Source organism: Sylvia atricapilla, chromosome 1, assembly GCF_009819655.1.
Source record: "Sylvia atricapilla isolate bSylAtr1 chromosome 1, bSylAtr1.pri, whole genome shotgun sequence".
Classification (NCBI taxonomy): domain Eukaryota; kingdom Metazoa; phylum Chordata; class Aves; order Passeriformes; family Sylviidae; genus Sylvia; species Sylvia atricapilla.
In genome coordinates, this window is record NC_089140.1 from 150,920,856 (window position 1) to 150,943,265 (window position 22,410).

The window sequence follows — 22,410 nt, forward strand, 5'->3', positions numbered from 1 at the left end:
CAGCCCTCTTAAAGTGTGAGAGGGCTTTTTCCAGGGGAAAGACCCTTTGTTTTCCAGGGGGAAGACCCTGTTTTCCAGGGCCAGCCTCATCAGCATTGAGCAGGGTAGTAAAACATCTTCCCTTGATCTTCCTCAGGGGAAAAACTTTGGTTCTTCTTCATGATAGACCTCTTGAGGCTATGGTGGAAAGGAGAGGGCTGGGGTGGAAAACCATGGAAAACCTTGGAAAACAGAGTGAAGAAAGAATTGTTTTTCACTCATTATTTACTTCACTTTTTCCAGAACACAACAATCAGCAAAGCCAATCCTAAGTGCAAACAACCTGAAGGGGCTGTGATTCAATAAATTATTTCACTCATCTTCCGGTCCTTTTTCCATTGCATTCCCAGTGAATTCCTCCTCCAAACTGCAATAAGATTAGTTCAGCTCAGATTATTTGGGAAGAAGGAATTTTAAGCAAAGTGGAAAATCCTAGTTTGGAAGGAGAGTACACAGAGTCAGGCAGCACAAACTGATTTATTCCATCGAAATTAATAAAATAATTCTGATTAATTGTCCCAAGACCCTCTTTGCAGACAAACTGCTGAGCCTTATTTTGATGTTTTTATGCTGGAAAGGATTTGAGGGGATATGTGAGCAATAAATCTTTCCAGAAGACTTCTCCATGCACATCTTGAGGTCTGTGTCCCACTTCAAGATAAACCTGTGTCTCTTCATATCAAAACTGTTCACTTGGCTCTGAACTTCCCTCAGTGAATCTGTCCCCTGTTGCCTTTGCCCAAGGAGATGCACTTTTGACCCAAGAAGGGTTTCTAATTTTCTTGCACATATCTTTTCCTTCTCTTTACTTTGATCTGCACCAAAACCTAAGAGGATTTAAAAGTAGAATAGAAATCCTGTTTTAAATGTGTCACTGTTATTTTCGTATTGACTTTTGCCCATATATTTGTTAGGGATGAGTAAAATGTTTGTTCTTTCCCTGGAACTGTTATTTTTCTAAGTGTCTATTAGAAGCTGCAGTTAAATAGGTTCTAATTATTTCTTTCTTTAATTAAAAAAAATAAAAAAAAAAGGAAAAAAATAGGAACTGTCCAGGAGAACAACTTTATCTTGAATTAATTCAGCATTTAAGCAGCTTGTAATAACACCTGACCAGCTCTCAAGTTATTGTGGAATAGCTGAGATCTTAATTTTCTAGTAGAAAAAAAATAAAAAAAGGCAGGAAAAAATATTTTCCTTGAACAAAGGGCCATCTGTAATTCTGATAAAACAGCAGAACAAAACAGGGATGAGTGTTCTGATATTTTCTTCTTTGCTGTGGAGGTAAATTGAAACTTGTCCTCTGAGAAATTGCTGGCCAAGCAAGGTTAGAATAACACAGACATCTCCACCACCTTCAAAACAAGGATAAAGCCATCTCTTTTCATTTACTTGTCCTTTCTCACCTCTGCCAAAGTGGCTCAGAAGCTGATGGGTGATTATTAGCAGGAGCATTTTAGCTGTTTAATTGGATCTTCAGCCTCTGTGGCCAGTTCTCAGAGTGCTGACACTCAGCTCCCTGGAGCTGCTGAGAGGAACTTTTGTGGAACATCTTCGAGGGTTTCATTGGTATTTTATTTTGCCAGGCCATGACAATCATTCCAGAGCTGTCCTATCACACAGCTCCTCCCCCAGGTGGACCTTGCCCAGGTCCTGCCATTGTCCTCTTCCAGAGCTGCCCCGGGGTGGGCTTTCAGCAGGTCTCAGCATGCAGAAGTGTGGGAATGGTAGGGAAAACCTCTCAGTTTTTCCAGGAGCTGTGACTTGTGCCAGCCTGGTCACGAAAATGTGGGTGCAGACACCTGGGCCCCAGAGCTGAGTCTGAACACTGGAGGCCACAGAAATTGAAATCAGTGCACAGAGGTGGCTGAATAACTCCACGGGTACCATTTTTATGTGGTCTCTGTGTTTTCCCACTCGTTTGGGCCACCATCTCTGCTGTTTCATGTGGTAGAGTCTCTTGCTTGATGATCTGGCAAAACTTCCCCAGGGACAAACACCCAAGACCAGCAGGAAGTGAGCCAGGTAAGTTTTCCACGGTCAAACCCAAAAGCTGTGAAATGCTTAGGAAAACCTCTGTTGATGGCTCATCCCAAACTGGGGAGGAAACTTAGTCTGGTAACAGCAGCTTGGCTTAGGCAGAGCCTTTATTTGTGGCATCTCAAGAGATGTAACCTGAAGGAAAACACAAAGTTTTTGTTGTAATTCCGATTTTTCCTTGGTGAAGAACTTGGTGATATTGCCCACCACAGACAGAGGAGATTTCCTCTCTCTGTTGGATTTGGACAGGAGCTTCTGTTTTATAGAGAGAGGGGGAAAAAAAATGCCAAGCCAAGCGTGGTGGGAGCTTGGAGAGGAGCTTCCCAGCTCCACCCACTGTGGATGGAAAGGGATGTACTCCAGTGGCTCTTTTTGGCTGCAAGGTTCTTGAAGCCAGGTTTGTTCACAACCTGGCAGACAGAGGGTCCTCACAAGGAGCCTGGATGGACAGACAGACCAGAGGGGGAGTGTCACAGCCCTGACCCCAGCGTCGGAATTCAGCAGTGCTGGAGTGATGTAAAAACAATCAGAGACGTGGGCAGCCTGTGTTTGTTCCTGGGGAAGGAGAACCAGCAGAGGAGCCAGCTGAAATCCTGCCATCCCATCTGGCAGAGGCTGTGCAGAACCATCCCTGACATTTCTGAATATGCAGATTGGGAAGACACAGCACCCCATGGCTGGGGAAAGGGGTGACCACATCCTGATGTCAGGTGCAGGAGGGTGACTCTGGCACAGTCTTGTCGTTCCAGGCTGGATTTTCAGCAGGTTCAGGATGTAGCCCTTCAGCTGTTGGTGGTGTGAAGGAATGCATGTTCCACATGACATTCCCAAGGCTGAGCCTCAGTCTCTGCCGCCCCTGATTCTCATTAAATTTTTATATTTTGCTGCAATCACAGAGCTGAAGTATCCTGGGCATGTGTGGGAGTATCTTCATTCCCTGCAGGCCAGGCTAGAACTCACTGTGAGCTGGAGGAGCTCCTATAGGTACCTGCTGCTGCTGCAGACTTTGCCCTGTCCCCTTTTTACTGGTGGTTCAGGCATTTCACATCTGAGAGTCACACATCTCCCCCAGTGATGTTTTCACAAACTTCAGATGTTCAAATTTAAATGCTTTGGGGCATTTCCTTACCTGGTGCAATTGCAATATATCCAGTGACCTCCACAATGACCCTCTTCTCCGTCCACTGAGATTTTGGGATTTAGGGATTGTTAGTAATTCTCTGCTTTTCCATTTACTCTTTAGCAGCTGATAGATGCTCCCAAAATTCCATAGCCGCCACATTTTCTTTGAATTTTACTGCACTGAGATTCTTTGAATGTTTGGGGAATTTTTTTAGTAATCCCTTTCCAGTTTTTGCTCTGGTTCATCCCTTCATTCCCACCATCCCACCTTACCTGAATAATCTTCATGATCCTGCTGCTTGCTTTGCTTCTCCTGTTTGGGGGTTGAGTACAGAGTGTGTAGCTGTGGTGAGACATGTTTGGATGCCAAAACCTTGGCCCACAGCACTTCAAAGACTCTGCCTTTATTTTATTTTTCCCTTGGTTGTGTTGCAAGGTGCTGTCTGACACATTGCATGTTCTCATTAGAAGTGTTGGTCACCTGCTTCCTATTCCCACTCCTGCCAGCACTGATCATCCTCCACATCCACACTTAAGCTGTGGTTTTTTTGGTTTTTTTTCAAAATCTCATGTACTTGCCTCTGCTTGGAAGTGAAACATCCCTGTTTAGTTCCAAGAGCATTATCCCTCTATTCCTCCTGTTGGCATCCCAAGGGTCCTTGGGTTTTTCATGCTGTTCTCACTACATTTATCCAGCTGGGATGTAAATTGAGTCTAGGTCTTCCCTTAATCCTGGAATTACTCCTCTCCACTGACCCTGCTGTGGGAAACAGGCTGCTGAAGTCCAACCAGGTCCCCACTGCCTTTAGCTTTTGACCTCCACCCCATAAAGTTGAGGTATCCAGAGCAAAGCAGCATTTGTACCAACTTCCCCGTGTTCCTGAGGGACCTGGTGTCTCCCTGCTTTGTTTGGAACCAGAATTCATTCGTGCATCTCTGCAAGGAAAGTGTCCAGGTTAAATCTCGGCCGTGCTCTGTGTTAAATGCAGACAAGCTGGCTTCCCTGCACATCCTTTTCCAAAGGGGAGGAAGCAGTGGAGCACCCCTGGCAGCGGGGAAGCTTGGGGGAAGCTGGAGGAGTCACTCAGCCTGTAGGCCTGATTGGCTTTAATTAGCATGAGAAATAGCAGTGCAGGCTTGTCATACCTGCCGAGGAGCAAAGGAAATCATTCACTCCTTCAAGACTGGGATTAGTCATTAGATGTCAGCGACACGGGGCCCAAATAATTGGAGAGAGGAGGTTCAGGGTGTTAGACTTGCAATTAAAACTTCTCTTTCACTCTTTTATCTTTCCTCCCCTCTGTCCTGCCTCCTAGCTCTCTGTCCGTAGGTGAACACTGACTGCTCCTGGGATATTCAATCCCGGGTTTTCCCTGTCACCGTCCTTGCTCTGGGCAGGTGACAAAGTCATCCAAGCTCCATGTCTATTCCTTGGTGCCCAGCCCCACTTTCTCCTCCCAGCCTAAATAAGTCTGTGGGAAGCCCTTGGGGCATGCTGCAGATGGAGATTTTGTGTGTTCTTGTGGTTTGTGGGATTTCATGGAGAGGACTTAAATCGGAGCAGATGAAAGTGTGTGGGTATGGCCAGGGATGAGTGGGGATGTGAGAAGTCCCAAATATGAGAGTAATTTGTCTCCTAACAAACTCAAAAAAAAAAAAAAAAAAAAAGTGTTGGAAAACTACTGAGAGTCTGTCTTTTTTTTTTTTTGACCACGGTAAAGTGCCACGATTTTTAGCAATAAAAAGCATCAGGTCTGAGACCTTTCTGTTCCAGGAAAGAGCCAGACAAAACCAAGGTGTTTGCAGATATCAGGATGTTTGTGGTCCTGATGTCTGGCTGTGGGTATCTTTCCCCTGAGGATGGCAGGTGGCTGCCCCATCCCATCCCTCCAGCCGGCAGCCAGCTGGGCTGGGAAGGTTTGGAGGAGTCCATGTGACAATTCCTAGACTCCTCAAGTTCTGCTTTCAGGCAACAGTGATGGTAAATAATACAATTTCACAAACTCGCCCATGATCCAAACTGCTGAATTTAAAGCCTGGCTCCTGGCAGGGACTCTCTGAATCATTCCTCTGCCTCCTCTGCTTTCCCTTTTTGGATGGCAATAAAGACTCCTGCCACCACACTGAAGCTTCATTAACCTTTATTAATTTTCTCAGGGTTCCGGGATCAAATTTGTCACCATTTCAACCCTTGGCAGTTCATACTTCTTGAAAAGATGTCTGACTGTTTTACCTCCTTGGGGGAAAAGATCTTCTCTCTGGTACTTGCTGTTTGGAAACAAATTGGCTGCCAGATCACAGATTACTTGGGCTCAGCTCTGCTCCCTGCTATTCCATGTGACTCTGGTGGAGTCAGCTGAGCTCTCCTGATTTACAGCAGGCACTCCTGGTGGATGGGATTTGGTTGTTGTCGTTGGGTCGTTTCTCTCTTTGCCAGGGAGAGAATGTGTCAGAGTTTCAGCAGGTCCAGTAATACAGACAACAGAAATTTTAGTTTCCCCTCCAGCCAATTCAGGGCTGATCCACACACAATGAAAATGGAAAGCTGGTGGAGCCTGGGCTCAGAAGGAACGGTTAAATGCCTTTGATTTCCTCTGGATGCATTATTTACCTTCTGAACTCCACACCATGGGCTCCAATGGGAGATTTTCAGTGGCACACGAGGGTCAGGAGCTTGTCTCTCTCTGAGAAGGAAAAGTTCCCAGAGCTCTGCTGATGCCAGACTCTCATCTCTCCTTGTTGCTGGTGGCAGGATAAATTCTATGAAGGAGACTTCCTGGCCTTCCTCCCTTTCCTCTCCACCTGCCCTCACCTGCCTGCTCCACTCAGCATTTCCTGGCTCCTCTACAGGACATTTCTAGGCAGGCGCTGTTTGCAAGGCAGGATTTCCCACAAAAAACACCCTGCAAGTTACCACCATAAATCTCAAATCACCACAAGGGCTGGCAGGATTCAGTGCCAGCACATCTGGAAAGGATGAATCCTCTACAAGTGCAGCAAGGAGTGCAGACACCCTAGAAAACCACTGAAATTAATTAAAGACCAGACATAAGGGATCATACTCTGCATGGTCCCAAATCTCACTCAAAGAGAAGGGGTTGAACCACCAGCCAAGCCTGAGCCTTTCAGGCTGGTTGGTGCTGAAACCTCTGGGGGAAAAAGTCTGGTGTCCAGGGGTGCTGGGGTTGGAAAAGCAGGCGGTCACGTCAGGGGAACGTCGCAGGTCGCTGTTGTTAACGCGTGTAACCTTTGTAGTGAAAGATCTTGCAGAGTGAACCAAGGTGTATTTACATGACCCATTACCTTGCCATAGCCAATGGACGCTATAATTCCAGAAGCCAATCGCTGAGGTCCACAGATAACAGAAAGCGAGAGGACCCTGACGAACTGCAGCACTACGGGTACCCTGCACCTCAAATAGGTAAGCTCTGACCTCCCACAGCAGCCTCTGGAGCTGGGACACTGCTCTGGTCACTGCACTGCCCAGCTGGGCTGGGCTCTCTGCACTGTTTCAATGACCCCCCACTAACCATCTCCTTCCCCCCAGGTCAGTGTGGGGGATGCTCCCCCCCGTGTTGTCACACGCTGAACAAATGGTCATCGCCCCGTTTGTTCCCATCCCATCACCCCACGGGGTTTTGTGTCGTCACCATCAGCCAGAGAAGGGCAAAAAAGGGACAGACACAAAGCCCTGACCACACCATCCATCCCACAGAACGTTTTCCCATCACCCTGCCTACTTCTGAGTCACTGCTTTGTCTGAATTATCCAGCCACGTGTGGTTCATGAAGCCAAAGCTGACCCTGATGCAATGCAGCCCCTTTGCTGATGTCCATGTCATGCCTCCCCATTGGCTGTGAGAGAGGGTGAGCAGGGCTTGGTGGGGACAGAGCAGGATTGGTTTCCTCTGTGCCTGGGTCTTTGGTGCTCTGCAAGGATTTGTCTGCAAGGACTGCAGGACCTTCCACCCTTCTGCCACAGAAGGGGAGTAATGTGTAGTAGTATCAGACAGCATGATCTGGGAAGATGGGGATGAATTGGACCTACATCTGTGCCAGGTCTGATCTGCCTCATCCCTGGAAGTGTTCAAGGCCAGGTTGGCTGGGGGTTTGGCAACCTGATCTACTGGAAAGCGTCCCTGCCCATGGCAGGGGGCTAGGAAGATCTTTAAGGTTCCTTCCAACCCAACCCATCCTGTGATTCAGTCTGGAAAGGTTTTGTGCTCTCCCTTCATGCCTGTGTGTCGTGGCAGGATCTCAACACATCAGGGGTCTCAGGCAAAGCACGGTGTGCTGAACCTGGCCACAGATTAAAATCACTGCCCAGTGACCTTGCCAGCATTTTGTGCTCTGGAAAGGCTTCAAAGAGGTGATTTGATGAGAAGTGAGAGAGGGTCATATTCTGGTGTAGCTTACCTGTGCTCCACCCATCCCAGGAGGACCCACGGTGCAGCCCCAGGAATCAGCATGGTGTGGAGTGTCTGGGGGTGACTTGTTGGGGTTGTGGTTTTCAACACGAAGCAGGGGACAGCCTCAGTTTCCTGTCTACCCTGCACAGACTCTGCTCCCTCCAGTGAGAGCAGCTCCACTGCCTGCAGGATGGATGCCTGGAGTCTGGTAAAACCTGCAGGAGAGGGAGGACTTTTGCACTGCTACAGCGTGGAAAAGATGAGCTTAATTTCTGTCCAAATGCAGAGGAAAGAAAGGCACTTCAAGGCAGGGCCCTGTTGTTCCTACTCTGCCTGGTCCAAGGTGCTTTCCTGGGGCTCCTGTTCCAGCCTTTAACTCAGCCACCAGGTTTATAGTTTGGCATTTCTTCCTGCCGTGCAGCTGGGTGCTGGATCTGGGCTCAGTGACATCTCTGTCACCTCCCTGCCGTCGTGGCCACCGCTGTAGCATGGCTGGCTTGGGCTGTGGCATCCCTGAGGGCAGCATGGGCTGGGAGATGTGCATTGTCCTGCTGCAAGCTTCCCACACCCCTGTCTCTGTCCCGGGTTGTCCAAGGAAATCAAGGTTGTTCAAGGATGGAGGACATGCAGAGACAGAGGGTGCAGTCAGTCCAGCAAGGGATTAGAGGGAATTTTTAGCTGAGGATGCTGAAGCAAAGCCCACAACTTCCCTATGGGCATAGATTGTAGGGAATAAAACATTTCACATCCGCTCAAGACCTGGAAAAAGATGAAATACAGAAATCAGCTGATGCCAGCCATCAGGACTGTGGGTGAGGGGTTGGCCTTGCCCAGCTGAAGAGCAGCATTTTCTCCTGCCAGCCCTTCACGTCCCTGGTGTCCAGGTCCTGTTGGCCCCTAGGCTGTGGCAGGGCTGTGCTCTCAGCCAGGGTGCTGCTGGCTGCCCATGTGCCTCTCCCAGCAGCAGCACAAGGGCCAGATCCAGCCCAGCAGGTCCCTGGCATGGGCCCTCCTGGCTCAGCACAGGTTCATTCCTGGAGGACTCTGCCAGCAGCAGGATGGGAACTGAGAGGCACATGGGGAGATGTCAGACTGACAGACCTCAAAACCAGAAAGGGCTCTTGGCAGAGGGATTGTAGGGATGTGCTGCTCCATCAGTGCTGAGGAAAGAAGAGCCATGGAGCAGCTGCAGGCACTGATGGGGACACTGCAGCCAGGAGCTGGAATGATCCTGGATTGCCATGTCCCCATGGATTAATACCGAGGTGTCTCATTCTGCAGCACCTGCTCCATCTGCTGCACCTGGATCTGTGGGAGCAGCAAGGGCCATCTTCCCACTTCAGGTAGGGTAGTGAGCCCTGAAAAATCCTTTGGGACACTCCTGTTAATCCCTGAGCTATTCTGGGGCATCACAGGACTAATCAAAAAAGTCAATCCTGCTGAGACAGCTGCCTGCAGGCACTGGTGATGATTCAGGGCAGGGCTTGGCCCCTTCTCCTCTGGAGACAAAGACAAATTTGGCTAGAGCCACTCTGCTGTGATCACAGGCTGAAAGACTTCAGCCTGGAGAAGCAAAGGCTCTGGGGAGAATTTTGAGCCTCTTCCAATGCCTAAAGATTCTCCAAGAGAACTGGAGAGAGACTTCAGACAAGGGCATGGAGTGACAGTACAGGGGGCTATGGATTTAAGCAGAAGGAGAAGGTAGAATTAAATTCAATATTAGAACAAAAATCCTCATTATGAGGGTGGTGAGACCCTGGCAGAGGTTGTCCAGAGAAGCTGAGGATGCCTCATCCCTGGAAGTGTTCAAGGCCAGGCTGGATGGAGCTTGCAGAAACCTGGGATAGTGGATGTTGTCCCTGCCCATGGCACAGGGTTGAAATAAGATATCTTTAAGGTTCCTTACAAGCCAAACCATTCCATGGTAATGGAATCTCCAGCAGGCTGAATTTTTAAACAGCACTGAGCTGGACTTGGCAGCCTTCAAACCCAATGAGCATGGCAGACATCTTGCCATTATATCAAAAACCAGAGTCAGAACCCACTTCTGGGATGAATAATTGCAATATACTTCACTCAGCAATTTACATTTGCTGCCACCTGACCCACAGAAATTCTTCCCACTCATAGTTCTGATGATGGGCACTACTGTGTTTCTCTCAAGTAGAGAGTGAATTTGTCTCATGCCTGAGAGTGTGTCAGAACTGGGTCTCGCTTGGTTTGAAAATTAGTTAAATTTGTGCAAGGTTTGAGACTAGGCTGGACGTAATGTCCCAGTGGACTGAGATGAATTGCTTGGTTCAGGAATGATACCAAGCCCAAGGGAGTCACGAGCACTTAGAAAATAAACTATATTATGGGTTTAAAAGCCAGGGATTTGTGCAATGTGAGGGATGATAATTGAGGAGATTTACCTCTAAGCACAGCTATTTCTGCTGTGAAAGAGCAAAAGCCAGAAATAATAAAGAGGAAGGAGGCAGGAGAGGTGGGATTTGGTTCAGAGATGCCATTCATTCATCCATCCAGTGACACAGTAGCTCTTGTCTGAATATGGAGATTGCAAGGCCCCAGGCAGGTCTGAGGGGGAGATTGGTGGCATGGTGAGCTCTCCAAGCCATGAGCTGCTGATGGAAGAGCCCCCTGTGTCTCTGCAGGCTTCCCCTGTCCCACCTATGGCCTCCCAGAAAGATTTTGGGACATAAACTTGAAGGGTTTAACTACCAAAATCCCTCAGCTGCCTGCTCCTGAGGGACTGGGGGCTGCTGGGTGCAGAACTGGGGAAGTTGCTCAAGGCGGATGGAGAAATGCAAAGGCACCACTGGCTCATGGAGCATCCAAGCAGGCAAGGGAGCAGGAATGACTGGGATTTGTGGGCCAAAGAGGGATCTGCTGGAGTCTGGGACACTCTGGATGGCAAATGATGAAGTGTAATTTGCTGGAGGTAAACTTTCAGCACGGCAGCACTCTGGGTGTGACAGAGCTGGATGTTGGAAAGGCAGGAAAATTGCCATGGAAATGCAGATCCCTCTCGAGCAGGAGATCTGATACTTGTGAAACAGGATGTGGGACTGATGTTTTCCTAAAGCCCCAAAGCCTCAAAACACACAATGTCTCCTACACATCCCAAGTAAAGACCAGTGGTTCATAACTTTCATCTAACTGGGACCAACCAGGCAAAATAATGAAAAAAAAAAAAGCCCTACAAAAGTAAAACAGTTTTCAGCAACTTTGGCTTAATGAACAACAGCAGTTGCATCTCATGATAATCATTGCAATGGCACAGATGAGGTAGGGAAAGATTAAACCTCACCTCCACCTCCTTCTGTGTCCAGAGAATAAATGAAGGGGTGAAAGTCTGTCAATTTTACAGCAAGGACAGGTCTTCCTCTACACTTTTCCCCCTCAACACATATTAATTCAACAGGCTCCGATCAGTTGGGTGTATTTTGGATTCCCAGCTGCCGGAATGACAGGAGACATTCAAAGCATTTGTGCTGAAAAATGTGACACAAGCCAAACAGCCCAGACAACTACCAAAAAAAATCCCAAAGAGCAGATTGGTGAGAGCCAAAAAGGCTTGAAATTTCATTGCATGTGGAAAACAGCAATAAATAAACATAAACATAAAAATAAATAAATAAATAAATAAATAAAATATCACCTAGAGGAAATACCCAGAAATGCCCAGTTTTAGGCAATATTGGGAAATTTGGTGGTCTCCAACCTTGAGTCCCCACCACAGTTCCTGCTCTGATATTTCCATGCAGCTGGTTTATAACCCTCACTGAGATCTCCAGCTGCAGTCTCTCTTTCCTTCTCCACAGTTTAATACAGCATCCTCTGCCCAGCTTTCTTTGGGAATGGGGTGGTGGTGTGGGATAGCACATCCAAGCGCCGGGTGCCAGGGTGGATCACCCTTGGAGTTATATTTACCTTTTCCACCCAGTGCTGTGATCCTTCTTCTCACCCACAGTCTGCCAAATGCATCCTTTTTGGGAGAGACACGGGGCAGTCTGAGGTTCTGAAGAATTCGTCACGAGAAGGGGTTGTCCCTCTGTTGATGCTGGTGTTTAATTTTTGCCACATGTCTGTGTTCTATACATACCAAACGTTACATTCCAGGTTTATTGTGTGTAATTATTTGCAATCCATGAAAAATCCGAAACCCCAAACAACGCCTGGCTTAGTTAAATAGAACAGAACCAGCTTTTTATTTTCATGAGGGGAAGAAAAGCATTTTGTCAAAGGGTAGAATACTGCCTATGAAAACTAATTGAAAATAGTCCTTTCCCTGCTCATTTCACTTAAGGTGACTTATTTGGAGGTTGTGGCTGCTGAAAAAGCTCCAGCAGGGATGTTAGTGACAAAGGGAATACATCTCAGCTCTTTTCACTCCCATCAATGGGATATTTTTAGTTGGATTTTCAATGCTGCCCCATCAGATAAGCAGTTGATAGGGACTGTGTGATGCCCTGGAAGAGTCAGCCTAGTTCCTTGTCACATGCTCACCGCAGATCTCCACAGGCAGAGGAGATGCCAAGAAAACTTTCTGGGATTTCATCAGCTGTCCCTTCTTAGGCACCATCACCTTCTACTTTGTCAGCTCCTCTTCTGCCAATCTGCACTGGCAAGGGCTGTGAGAAGGCAGGAAAAAGGGACTGAATCCTTAAAAGTGAACAATTTATGGATGCATTTACTCTGTCTGATCACTGCTGGTACAATCCCTAAAAGGAGGCTCCCTATCCCAGCTCACAAGGTTCTAGAGTGGCTACACCACCTTCAGTGGTGGAGTTTGCTCTTCCCAATGACCTGATGCTTCCATAGCATCCTTTTCCTTTTTTATTTTCTTTTTTTTTTTTTAAAGTGTGTGCGTGCTACAGATCTACACAGTACCCCAAAAAAACCCCTTTAGCCCATTCTCAAATCTCACATTTCCCCCCAATGCCCTCAACACCCTCCCACCCATCTTGTCACCTCACCTGCAGGACACACTGCGGCCTCACAGACCTCACAGCTGGCCAAGCCTCACTCGGAAATCCCTTCCCCATGCAGATCCACGGGTGCCACATCCTCACCTTGTGTTCCAACCCCACCACAGGTGACCCTGCAGCAGAGGAGTGGTCCCCGTGGAGCGTGTGCTCGACCACCTGCGGGGAGGGCTGGCAGACCAGGACCAGGTTCTGCGTTTCGTCTTCCTACAGCACCCAGTGCAGTGGCCCTCTCCGGGAGCAGAGGCAGTGCAACAACTCCGCCGTGTGCCCAGGTACTGGTGGCCAGCAGGGGAGGGACATTGGCTGCCTGTGGTGTCTCCATTCTGGTATTCCTGGGAGGCCCTGGCACAGGTTGGCCAGAGAAACCGTGGCTGCTCCATACCTGGAAGTGTCCAAGGCCAGCTTGGATGGGGCTTGGAGCAGCAGTAATGAAAAGTGGTTGGAACCAGATGATCTTTCACTTCCCTTCCATTCCAAACTATTCTATTGGTACAGGTTAGGACGTGGTTAGAGTGTAATGAACCACGTGTAAATATATCAGTCTCTGAGGGTCCAGTCTTGTAGAGAAGTGGCTAAAATTAATTAGCGTGACTGCTCTTCAGAGGTGTTTTGTAAAGCAATAGGTTTAATAGAGAAAAAAATAACAAAATGACAAATGTTACAGAAAACAAAAGAAAAGCTCCGCACAGATGTCCAACAAAATCTCTGACACCCTGCTAGAAACAATCCAAAAATCCTTTTACTTCTTTTGTGCTCCTTCCTAAATGCTGAATGTTTTAGGAGGGACAACCTGGCCAAGAGGCTTTGAGTCCCACTCTTAGTGCCCAATCCATGCTCCTGTGCTTGTGCTGAGCCAATTACTGTGTGAAAAACACAGAACTTTCTAGTTAAACGTCCTAAAATGTCTACAGATAAACTGAAACTCTTTCACTATTTGGAAACACCTGCTGGGCCTGTAGGAAATGCATTCCTACATTCTATGAGTCTGTAATCCTTGGAGGGAGATGGGTTTTGTTCCCTGTTCCTTCTCTTTATGCCTTAAGGCCTCATACAGAGACCCTTGCTAGACCAAGCACCACAGGATGGGCACCTGCTTTGCATGGTGTGGACAATTTCATCCTACCTAAAGTCCATGAACTCAGCACACCTGCAGGCAGGTGCCTTTTGGGGTGTTTCCAGGTCAGGAATAATTTTGATGAAAAAATACATTCTGAGGAGACTGGAGCCTAAGAGAAAGATGGAGAAGGGACTTTTTACAAGAGCATGGAATGACAGTACAAGGCAGAATGGCTTCAAATTTAGAGAGAGTAGGTTTAGATGGAATATTAGGAAAAAAAATCCTTCCCTGTGAGGGTGGTGAGGCGCTGGCACAGATTTCTCAGAGAAGCTGTGGCTGCCCCATCCCTGGAAATGTCCAAGGACAGGTTGGACAGAGCTTGAAGCAACCTGGGGTAGTGGAAGGTGTCTCTGCCCATGGCAGGGGGTTGGAACGAGATGATTTTTCAGGTCACCTCCAACCCAAACCATTCTACGTTTCTGTGCTTATTTTGAAGAGTTTTGCTGTTAAGATAAGCATGTTAATCATTCCTCCTGACCAGCAACATCATTGTTCAGGAACAATTCTGTGACAGTGAAACCACCATCCATGGTGAAATCACCATCCGTGTTCTTTCCCGTGTTTACTCCTCTGGTTATCTCTTATCATGCAAGATGCCTGGTGAGAAGTAGTTTTGAACCCCCTTTCCTGACAGTGGGGCACCAGTCACTGTTAACAACTGATGAGGGACTGGAAAAGTCCCTGCTTTTTTGTGCCTCTCCTTTTTCTGAAGGATTATTGATTTGGCATTAGCCTCTCTGGTAAAGCTGGAACGGATGAAGTCCCTTAAGAGAGATCAGTGCATTCTTATAACATTTGGCCTCTGGAGATTATAGTGACTAAAATTCCATAAATAACTTGGCCAGATTAGATTGGAGAAGATTAGATTAATATAGGTTAGAAAACTAATTAGATTAGATTAAAATTGATTAGATGTCTAATTCCAGGAGCTACCAGTGATGTCTTGAGCGCTGCTGGAGGATGTTGCCCATTCCATTTTACCCTTCCAAGTCTCCCTAACTTTGCCTCTGAGGTGTTACTGACCTATGATAATAATCAGTAGACAGACTACAGCTTTTCTGAAAGCCTTAAAATGTTGTAGTCTTTGAGGATTTGACGAGAAAATGTTGAGAGGGAGGGGAAAAAGGGCAAGAAGAGATAAAATGATGGTGATGATTCTTCCCTAAGGGTAGTGGAGTTTTATTCCTTTCTAGCTACATCCATCTTATGCTTAAAAATAATGCCCTGTTGGCTGAAAAATCTGAAAAATTAACGTCAGCTAAAAGTGCACTGTGGCTTATTTCAAAGGCTGGAAAGCAGCAGACACTTGGTGTTGATAGCAAGGCACAAAAATTACTTGATGTTCCTCTTGTACATTTTGGGTTGGTTTGTTCTCCAACTTCCCACACGCTGCTCATTCCGGGCAGGAAGAAGTTGTGCCTTGTGGGCTCCCTCACTTCCTCAGACCTCCTCTGGGAAAGAAAAAAAAATCACTTTTTCTGCTTTCCTTGCAGTGCACGGTACCTGGGACGAGTGGTCTCCATGGAGCCTGTGCTCTTCCACCTGTGGGAGAGGCTACAGGGACCGGACCCGCACCTGCAAACCCCCCCAGTTCGGGGGGAACCCCTGCGAGGGCCCCGAGAAACAAACCAAGTTCTGCAACATCGCTCTCTGCCCAGGTAGGGACAGTGACAGATCTGAAAGCTCCCCTCCAGCAGGTCCCCCCTGGCTCAGTTTCCCCTCAAGTGGCTCATCAAGGTCTGTGGCCGGCTCCAGTGAAATTCTGAACCACCCCAGGGAGGATCCTGAGGGAAGGATTCGTTGAAGAAGCAACCCAAAACTGCTTGCTTTCAACTCAGAAATGTCTCAGGTTCAGGTTTGCCCTGTGTGATCTCTTGCAGAGGACACCTTATGTGGGTTGGATCTGGCTGCCACTGCTATTTCCAAGGCCATTTTTAAGCTTCTCACCTGTTCTCCCCACTGAATGGTTTAAAGTTGTTTTGCCTGACTGGGTTTGTTGTGCTGGAATTAATTAATAGTTTTACTTGTCAGTGCATTAATTCAATATAAATGCAAGTTTTCTCTGTGGCTGATCCTGGTCTGGGTGGTGAGATAGACTAAGAGACTCCTATTGGCCTCCCATGCCAAATTTAATCTTTTTACCTTTTCTTTGCCCCTAAATTTCACTTTCAAATGCTTCTCTTTGAGTTTTGCTTTCAAACATCAGAAAGAACCTCAAGATGAAATTGCTTTTACCACCTGGAGATCCACTTGTGCTCCAGAGGCTTCTTTCCTCTGACAGGCCCTGGGTTTAGAACAGAGCCCCCCTTAATTTAACTCTGGGTATCCTGGTGAACACGATCTGTACACGAGCGAGCTCCCCAAAACTCCCCCCCTATCCCTGGATAATGTCAACTGACATTTTTCCAGTTTAATGAGAATCATTATGAGACATTATTATGTCCCCGGAGGAGGAGAGGGATTGTGGGAGGGATGAGAACTTTGTGAAAACAGTGAGAAGCCTCCTGGCATTTCCCATCGAGTTTTCACTCCAAGTAACTATCCTTGGATATTTGGCCGCTGTCCAGAAGACTCTACTTGGAATCAGAACCTCCCAGACACCAAATTGACTCTGTCATAAAAAAAGACAAATTTAAGAAGTCAGAGCTGGCATTGCTTGGGCAATAAAGCATACCCTGAGTTAACATTGATCCATAATTAATTTAAATACAAATAAATACGGGGCCGAAACAGCGGTGGAAGAGATGAGCAGCCCAACTGCAAGGCTTCAGCTCTAATTAGTGCCACAAAGGCAATCAGCAGCTTGGCAGCACCAAATTAGAGCAGCGTTGGGGGAATCACTGAAGCACAACAATGGGCATTTGACACCCCAGACACTCTCAGTGTTTATTACCACCCTGCCCCAAGGATTTATTGCTGCAGCTGATAATAACGCTCTGCTGCAGGGGCAACAGACCCTTTATTCCTCCTGAGCTGTGGGTGCCACAGGCTGAGCCCCAAGTCCGAGGGAGAGGGAGAAAAAGAAGGAGGACAATGCTTCCACCAAGACAATGAGCATTTTTGATAGACTCCCACTGTGGTGTGACTGTGGCACCAAACAGTCCTTGGTGGTGGCTGAGGTGGGAACCCCTCAGCATCTGGACCAAGAAGCATCTTTGCATCAGTGCAAGGGGGCTGGAGGGACAATACAGCCACCTTAGTTTCTCCTTTTTTTAAAAAAAAATATATCTGAAATTACAGGCTGTGAATAACTACAAGGAAATTACCTGTAGCTCCCTCAATGAACAACGAAATTATTTTGCCATCTCCAACTGCTCGCACTCCTGATAGGCTGCCAATCACCAGCAGCAGAGAGGGTGTTGGAAAAATTCAACTTTTTTTTTTTTTGATAAAGGCAATTTTTTGGTAAATGTCACATTTAATGTGGTGAATGCAGTCTCGCTTTTCCAACACACAGACACCGTCATTACTATCAATAAATTCTTCCCTATGAGAGTGACGAGGCCAGAGGAGCTGAGGCTGCCCCATCCCTGGAAGTGTTCAAGGCCAGGTTGGACAGGGCTTGGAACAACCTGGGATAGTGGAAGGTCCCTGCCCATGGCAGGGGAGCAGAATTAAATGTTCTTTACTTTTCCAACCCAAACCATCCTGTGACTCCATGATTTTATCATCAGTCCATGAGAACTTAGCAACACAGGTTTCAGTCAGAAAAGCCACACTAATTTATACCTAGTAGGACCTACTTTGTTGAGTTTTGGATCATTTCCAAAGAATAATCACCTGTCAAACACTGTGTTTCACATTTTCCTTGTTGGGTTTGATAGGCACTGGCAAGAAGCCTTGAATTTATGCACAATAAAAACATAAATTTTTGAATCGTTAAAAACAAGCACCTTTTGGAGGCACCTTTATGCCTGCCTGATTTTGCACACCTTGTGATCCCCTTTGAGTTCACAGTTGCTCATTTGGATGCTTTTAACTTTTTTTTTTTTTTTAACTGAGTTTGCAAACAAAAAACTGCTCAATTGCAGTGGGGATTACACAGGGCTAATCAATGCCTTGCAGATTCCACGGGGGACCAGTTGGCATTTATTTTTCTTGGACAGACAAGCAAAGCCAAAAAAAAAAAAAAAAAAAAAAAAAAAAAAAAAAAAAAAAAAAAAAAGCTGCAATGTGATTTGAGCCAGAATTCAGGCTTTTCAGAGATTCAGCTTGTTTTTTTCCCAAGTGAGATCTAGCAGCTAATTAGATCTAAACAGAGCATGATGACCACTGTTAATGAGAAAAATGCTCCAGGAAGAGCAGCCTGGGTGATGGATCTGTTGATCAGGGACCAATTAGGGCGTAACCACCACACTTGGGAATGCTCTAGTCCATGCCATGATAATAAGATGTATTCCTGTTTCTCTCCAACCCCGTGCCTATCATAACCTCCCTTGTCTCTCCCTCCTCTATTTAATTATCAAAGACACTGCTGGGTAAAACATCTCCAGCCTGTCAGAGTTAATTCAGCTGTGAGAGAAGTACATTGACCACACACACTCACCCTGTTCCCAGTCCTCTGTTGGAGCACACCTTTGCTCCCAGATTTCCCTACCAGCAGGAATGGTGGTTTCCTGTCAATAACACTGTGATTCGAGTTTCTGGGTGTGCTTTAGTGAAAAACAGAGCATTTGCATGCTTGAGAAAGCTGCCTCTCCAAAAATTCAAGCACTGCTTTGCTGAAAAATGGATCCCTTAAAAAAGTGCTGATGGCCCCAGATGGGAAATGTCATGGTAATGTATTGATCCCTTTAAGGCCTTCAGTGAAAACATGAGCCACGCCCTCTGGTGTGATGTTGAGTTGTGATTGGCAGTGTTATTAGCTTGGACTTTCATGTCGGAACGTGCGATATCAATAACTTCAACTTTTATGGTGTTATGCAGAGTGTGGAGTGTAAAAATTGAAGTGTTACTGCACTTGCATCCTTTGGAGCTGTTGGAGGCTGCCAGAGAGGGTCCCAAAAATCCCCGTTGCCACATTTGTCTGATGGAATCTTGCGTGGGGTCAGGTGTGATAAACCCCATGAAGGTCTGTCACCTCTGAGGGGCCCGCCCTCGCAGAGAAATGGTTTAAAATAGTTTTGTGAGATGGCTCTTCAAGTGTGTTTTGTAAAGCAAAGGTCTTAGTAAAAGATAAAATAACAAACAATACAGAAACAAAACAAAAAAAGAGCCAAGCACAGATTTCAGAGAAGCCTCTGACACCTTGCTCAGACACCTTAAAAAGCTCAGAGCACCTCTGAACTTGTTCTTTAGTATAGGATGATCAAGGAGGGACGATTTTTGCTTGCTGCCAATAGAAGCAGCTACAGGTTTTGAGAAACATTTCCAAAACCTAACCAGTGCCCCTGTGCTGGCTCTGGGCCAATGCTGATGAGAAGGGCACAGAACTTTCTGGCTTGATTTCCTTACATGGTCAAAGGTAAACCGAAACGTTTTTTTTCTTAAACAGAATCATTTACTTGGGCGTGGAAATGCATTCCTACAGTTGTCCAAAAATTATTTTTTTTTAATAACCTCTGCCCTCTGTCAAGCTCTATAGGTCAGGTTTGATCTCCCCACCGCAGTCTCTGGTTGGCAAAGGCCAGAGGCTCTTCCCACCCGGCTCCTTCCCAGAGGGAAAGATTTTCACATTCCGCTCGTTTTCTCTCTTTGGGCCACTCAGTGGACGGGAACTGGAACGAGTGGTCGAGCTGGAGCTCGTGCTCTGCCTCCTGCTCCAACGGGACCCAGCAGCGGACACGGGAGTGCAACGGGCCCTCCTACGGCGGGGCCGAGTGCCAGGGACACTGGGTGGAGACCCGGGACTGCTTCCTGCGCCAGTGCCCAGGTGGGTGACCGTGGGGGGTTTTATCTTCTTTTCTTCTGCTAGAGCCGGGATTAAATGCTCAAAATACAGGTTTTATCATGTTCGGACTCAGATGTTTATTAATTTGTATCTCTAGTACAGTCTCGCAAGTTGTGAGTTCTTGCGAACAAGGTGGAAAATGGCTCTGTCTCTGTCCGAGGTCTTTTAAGCACAAATTGTCCAATTATGAAAGGGCACCTAAATTAGTTTTACTTTTAACCCAATAACCAAACACCCTTGGTCCACAATGTGGATTACTTTATACAATTACAACACACCACCCAAACCCATGAAGAAGAAAGTGAAAGAAGAAGAACTTCGCCTATACCCTAAAACCTCCATCTTGCTTTATATATATCTTACCATATACTAAAACCTTAAAATCTAAGTTTTTCCACCCTGTGATATTACACACTTTATTCAACTACACACCCATAGTCCCAGTGTTATCAATCAATTTTGGAAGCCTGTTCCATGGCCCTAGGTCAAATGTAGTGTTCTCTTGAGGGTCAGTGCCGGTTAGCACAGAAAGCCTAAAGTTCCCAGCTTCCAGGGTTCCAACAACAACTTCTTCTTTCTCTTGGCCCACATTCCTCTGCAATCCCAGGGAAATGTTTCTTTTGGGGAGGGCTTGCACCCTTTCCAGTGCAGTATATAAGGAGGTTTGGATCATTCCAGCAGACTATGCCAGCCAAAACCCACAGCTGGCAAATGTTTCAGGAGACCCCAGAGAGGTGAGTGATTGCCCACAGGGAATGTGTCTTTCTAACCTTAGACATCAGCTTTTCAGCATAAGTTAAAAAACTCACAAAAAAATATCAATGAAACCCTTTCCTTCCCTCCACTTGAGCTTCAGCTTCCCTCTTCTGTTTTGTTCCTCTCCTCCCACCATTTCATTGTTCCCAGTCATATTTCGAGCAAAAAGGAGATCCTCCATTATATCTCAGCTTTAAACCTTATCAGTGAGAAGGTCTGTCACAATAAAGCCTTTTTTCATGTCTGTGTTAGATTTGTCACTCATTTGAGTCATCTGTGACTTAATAATAATGACAGTAATAATAATAATAATAATAATAATAACAGTAATAATAACAATTATAGTAATAATAGTAATAATAATAATTCCTACTGGAATTCATCCTGGTCTGCCTAATTCTTCAGGGAATCCCTTTACCCTCTGGTAGCATCATTATGTGCATTATTTAACAAAGGTGTTGGATTTTCCTACATGATCTCGAGTAGGTTTTGATGTTTAGGTATCTCGTTCCTTTTTTGTAACTTAAGGATATCTTCCAAGACAAAAAGGGGCTTCAGAGCCACTTTGAAGACAACCTTGTCCCACTGATTTCAGAGCTATCTGTCAAAGCAACTCAGGTCATGCTTTCCACTGCACAAAATATCACTAAATAAAGCACCAGGATTTGGTGCTGCCTCTCTTCTTTGGTAATTTTTGTCTACTTCTCGGAACAGACATGGCTCTCCCACACTCCCAAAAGGAATTATTCAACCCAAGATAATGTGACTACTCAAAATTAAAGCCCAAATAGTAAAGAGCACACTTAGGCCCTGTTCTAGTTCTGTCACCGAGTTGTTGTGGTACAGCAGAGGAGAATGTTTCCCTACCTCGCAGGCTCGTTGTGAGGGCTAATTAACATTTTTATGGTGCTTTGATAAATGCCATCAATTAATGCAAAACCAGCACACATTGTTAACGTAAAAGAAGCAGAATTTTGATAAATGCCATTGTTAATTTAAAAGAAGTCACATTTCCACTGAATCTGGAAAGATGCTGGGAGAAGACACAGTGGAATGAGACAACATCCCAAACCTCTTTCCAAGGCACATGAAGCATCAGTGCAATGGACATAGCTGGAGGGAGATTTATTTGGTGTCTCTTCATGTTTTTTTTTTGCCCAAGGGCTCTGCTGGTCTCTCTAAATCCCTGAGCCAGACCTCCAGGAAGGTCTATTTTCACACATGGATTGTACATTCCAAGTGAACTCCAGATATGGAACTGGCCTGGCAGATGTGGCTGCCAGGTTGAGTCCCTGACCATGGGAAGAATGTTCAGGAGCACAGCCCCAAATCTCAGCCCAAGGACAGAGAGGGCTGCTTTTGCAGAGCGTGGAGGTGTTGAGAAGGAACAGAAAACCACCCTTGGACTATTGAAGGGCTGATGGCATGGGAATAGGAACACTCTGATTTAATGTCTGTTGAGAATCAAAGATCCAAAGCAGGAGACCTCCCTTGCTACCAAACCCTGTCCTACTCACCCTTTGTTCCTCTGCTCACTTTTGGATCTTGATTCTTTCTGCTGCAGATGATGTTTGGGATGTAACAGGCTGTTTCTCCTCTTTCTCCCCCCCTTTTTTTTTTTTTTTTTTGTTTCCAGTGGATGGGAAGTGGCAGGCCTGGGGAGTGTGGGGCAGCTGCACTGCCACGTGCGGAGGTGGCACTCAGAGACGTGACCGGGTCTGCTACGGCCCCTTCTTCGGTGGAGAGACTTGCCAGGGTCCCAAGGAGGAGTACAAGCAGTGCAATGACAGGAAGTGTCCTGGTATGTACCCCAGACCCCTCGTGCTTTCCTTTGAAAGAGGCAGAGTTTTGGAATTTGGGATTTTGGGAATGGCTTCCATGTCCTTTGTCAGAGGTTTGAATGCTACAAAGGATTGTAATCTAATAAAATCCTACCCAGACCAAGGTACAAGGTCTTCATTTAACTGTTGCAGAATCCAGTGCAGCCGTGTTGGTTTTAGTGAATATTTGGTCAATCCCACCAGCCTTGCCTTGGTGGTTTCATCTT

General features: G+C 46.5%; 1 protein-coding gene and 1 long non-coding RNA gene across 3 annotated transcripts in view; one reads left to right on the forward strand and one right to left on the reverse strand.

Moving 5' to 3' along the window:
* The window catches only part of LOC136372319 (uncharacterized), a 679,386-nt gene that overhangs the window by 251,906 nt on the left and 405,070 nt on the right, over nucleotides 1–22,410 (reverse strand). The gene's annotated exons all lie outside the window — the stretch shown is intronic.
* ADGRB1 (adhesion G protein-coupled receptor B1) overlaps nucleotides 1–22,410 on the forward strand; it is a 286,248-nt gene that overhangs the window by 125,591 nt on the left and 138,247 nt on the right. Inside the window, exons 4-8 of the mRNA XM_066336913.1 lie at nucleotides 6,515–6,622; nucleotides 12,708–12,872; nucleotides 15,211–15,384; nucleotides 19,425–19,589; nucleotides 22,000–22,164. Of these exons, the coding sequence (XP_066193010.1) occupies nucleotides 6,515–6,622; nucleotides 12,708–12,872; nucleotides 15,211–15,384; nucleotides 19,425–19,589; nucleotides 22,000–22,164 (777 nt within the window). The remainder of the gene's footprint in view (nucleotides 1–6,514; nucleotides 6,623–12,707; nucleotides 12,873–15,210; nucleotides 15,385–19,424; nucleotides 19,590–21,999; nucleotides 22,165–22,410) is intronic.